This window comes from Solanum tuberosum, unplaced genomic scaffold, assembly GCF_000226075.1.
Source record: "Solanum tuberosum cultivar DM 1-3 516 R44 unplaced genomic scaffold, SolTub_3.0 scf00149, whole genome shotgun sequence".
In the NCBI taxonomy this organism is placed as follows: Eukaryota; Viridiplantae; Streptophyta; class Magnoliopsida; order Solanales; family Solanaceae; genus Solanum; species Solanum tuberosum.
This window is the reverse complement of record NW_006239072.1, coordinates 524,945-528,641: the sequence shown is the minus strand read 5'-3', so window position 1 is coordinate 528,641 and position 3,697 is coordinate 524,945. Positions and strand designations below refer to the sequence as shown.

The 3,697-nt window shown below is 31.1% G+C and overlaps 1 protein-coding gene across 2 annotated transcripts in view; it reads left to right on the top strand.

Moving 5' to 3' along the window:
* LOC102604423 (peptidyl-prolyl cis-trans isomerase FKBP16-1, chloroplastic) overlaps window positions 1-1,103 on the top strand; it is a 5,266-nt gene extending 4,163 nt beyond the window's left edge. For both annotated transcript variants that reach the window (XM_006352485.2, XM_006352484.2), the window contains exons 6-8: window positions 138-183; window positions 269-339; window positions 868-1,103. In XM_006352485.2, the coding sequence (XP_006352547.1) occupies window positions 138-183; window positions 269-339; window positions 868-948 (198 nt within the window). In that variant the 3' untranslated portion in view covers window positions 949-1,103. The remainder of the gene's footprint in view (window positions 1-137; window positions 184-268; window positions 340-867) is intronic.
* The last annotated feature ends 2,594 nt before the right edge of the window (window positions 1,104-3,697 follow it).

Below are 3,697 nucleotides of genomic sequence, written 5' to 3'. Positions count from 1 at the left end.
CCCTCCCCCCCAAACACACACACAAAAGGGAAACTTAGTAATAAGCTAAACTAGTAATAAGAAGAATAACTGCCAGGAGAAGCTGTTGATAATTAACTGATTTTGTTTGTCTTAAAAGTCTCCATGAATATTTGCAGATAATAGAAGGTCTGAAGGAAGTCCTTATTGGAATGAAGCCCGGAGGTTGTTCCTACTCCCTTGAGAAAATATTTTCCGTTCTTCAAAGTATACAGTTCTAGGTATTTGAACTGTAAGGTCTGTACTGCAGGAAAACGAAGAGCACTGATACCACCTTCCGTTGGATACATCAGTGAAAACCTAAAACCAGTACCTGAAGAGGTATGTGTTTCACGGATATTATCATTTAACCTACTAGTAGTCATAGCATTAATCTTGTAGTTTCTTGTTCTTCGATTTCTGTTACTATTTATTGTTTTTTGTTCTTCGATTATAGTATTATTGTGTGATAGATACTGTATCTTCTTTTCAGAATGTTTGTCATGCTATCTTTAGTATTTTGTCGTAACTTCTTCATTTTTGTTATTTCTTATCTGAATTGCTTTGTTATGTTTTTCCTTGAGGCGAGGATCTATTAGAAATAACCTCTCTACCTCCCAAGGTAGTGGTAAAGTCTGCGTGCACACTACCCTCCCTAGATGCCACTGTGTGATTACACTGGGTATGCTGTTGCTACTTTTGATAGCTGTTACCCTACACTAGTCTCCCAACTAACTGATTTTATGAGTAATTCTTTGGATATAGTTTTGGCTGGTTAATTGTAAAGTCGATTATGCAAGGAATTCATGTTCCTCACATGTTTTTATAGTCAATGTTATTGGTTTATCAGCAGATAATGTTTTCTTGCAGTTTGGACCAAAGCGAAGCCTTATGTCTCACATGAAGGAGCCTCTAATTTTTGAAGTGCAGCTATTGAAAGTTTTATCATGAGTACCATATCTATTATTAGTGATAAACTATCCTATGTAAGTAATTTAACCAATTAACTTCCATTATTATGAAAGAAAATCTTTCCTTGGTGTACCTGTTTTGAGGATTTAGCTTCCAGAAATTTGGTCAAGCAGGATTGTTCCATAACTGGTTTATCCTGGTTTTGTTTCCATTTTAGAGGAAGTTCTATCTAAGACAATGTAATCGCTAAAAGATATTGATAGTCGTGAAAGGCCTACAATCTCTTGGAATCCATGCAGACCTAGTAAAATTTGGTACAACAGAAGAAAATGATCTATGTAGGCGATATTGAGAAAATGTTATAGTCATGTTAGTACGTTTACTTTACGTCCTATATTTAGAGCCTTTTAGTCATGTAAAAGATTCATGTATTTTCTAGTGCCTTTTTTTTTGTATAATATTAGCTGAGATGAGCTTATATGGAGTGGCATTGCAATGAGGATTTCTATGTTCCAACTTAATTGTGGTTTAGACATTATTCATTAGAATGTAAGGATTTTGCTTCAAGTATGGTTCAGTGGTTGGAATTTGGAAATGGAAGTATACTAACAATCCAGAGATTTTAGGTTCGAATCCAGCTTTAACACTCAAGCGTGCAAGTCCATTTCCTCGTGAGCATATTTACTTGATGTTTGTATTTCTACCATAGGTCGTCCAATGAGTTAGTGAAAGTGTGTGCAAATTGATCACAAATTGGACATTTTCCCCAACAAGAAAGTGTAGAACTTGAAACTTCTGCTTTATTTATTTTTTCATTATCAGTCCATTATTTGATATTTTGTATTGAGGTCTAATTAAATTTAAATTTACGCAATAGAAGATTTATATTTTAGGACAATACCTCAAACATGATTTTATCCACTTTAAAGGGTTCGAACTCAACTTCTATTCATGGCGGAAGAATTCCAACCAAAGAAAGTCTAGTACAAGCCTCCATTTTTTTAATTTTATTTTTGGGTACATTCAGAAAAACTAAATTTAAGAAAAAATAATATATATGACTCAAGTCTGTCGGCATCTCCCTGGATTAGCAAGTACTCCCTCCGTCCCTATTTAGTTGTTCACTTTAGAAATGACACACAGATTAAGACAATAATGATTAGTATAATCTTTATATTACAATTTACAATTCCAAAATAAATTAACTCAAAGATAACTAATTAATGTTGGGAAGTTCATAAGTTTATTTACTTTATTTATGATAACTTTATTTAAATAAGGGTATAATAGGAAAAAATTTGTTGTCCTTTCTTGATTTGTCAAAATAAACAACTAAATAGGGACAATTAAAAGAGGAAATATGGACAACTAAATAGGGATGGAGGGAGTAGTACCTATCTACCCATTAATTTACTATAGTTTATACTTTACAAAAATAGTAAGTTGATCCCACATGTCTGACAAATTGTAACGAAAAGTGTGTTGGATTCTGAGCCATTTCTATACTGCTTCCGTTCCATTTTATGTGGCAACATTTGACTGGATACGAAATTTAAGAAATAAATGAAGACTTTGAAATGTTTATCAAATTGCCCCTTCAAAAAATAGTCATATTAAAAAGTAGACTTCCTTTTCTCTCTCTTCATAAATGTATTGGAGTACTATCTAAAGTGAGACCAACAAGGGTAAAAGAGGAATTATACCTTTAAATATTTATCATATAAGAAAATGTGACATTCTTTTTGAGACTGACCAAAAAAGAAATCGTGCCACATAAAATGGGACGGAGGGAGTATTTATAAAGAAATATAGAAATTTGGATTAATCGAATAAGTAAAGTATAAATATTTAATGGTTGATCAAATATTTCGAATTTAAAATTTATAAAAAAAAGAAAGAAGATTGAAATCGAAAAATGAAAAGCTTCTTAAAAGGAGTGTCTTTACTATTTTAGCGAGTCTATGAGAAATACAAATTTTGAGCAAATTTGTCCTTGTAATATGCAGTAAATTTGCCCTCAAAGTATGCACATAAGACCAAATATGTCTTTCATAATCTCTTAAAAGTATGACACTGATTTTATAGATTAATTAATTTTATAATTAAATTGTGAGGTTATTTTTGAAAAAGACATTTGAACCAAATATCTAATGATAAGAACATAAATAAATTAAAATATTAGCGTACGATAAATTTATTCAATTTCACATAGTATTAGAATATATCGGACTTTAGTTAAATAAAAGGAAAAAAAGGGGTAGATTAGTAGATTTACCCAACTTTTTTGTCCATATCAATAAGACAATGGACCCTACATCTGATTCGACGCTGACGTGTAAATTGTAACGGTTTCACCTTTTATCATTGTTCCAGTTTCCGTACTATAATTTTATTATATAAATTGTAAAATAAAATAAGTGCAAATTACAAAGTCTTACAGTTCTTATCCTAAAAGTAAATTTCATATCCGATTGAAATTTCTTCGTTCTTAATTAGTGGTTTTAAATTGAGCTATAAAATTGAAGTTAAATAAATCGGTTATTGTCTAACAATGAATTTAAACGATATGAACTATGAATAACAATCAAAACAAACGTTGTATTTAAGCAAACAATATAATACAATGAATAACAACCATCCAAAAAAAAGTGTTAGTATTACTTCTTTTAACGAGCTATATATATATGACGAATCTAAATTAATCGAGTCCAAGACAACATAACGGATGAGCCCAAACCAAAACAAAAGTTTTTTTCACCTTGTCTAGAAAATCTAGTGTAAAACCTTG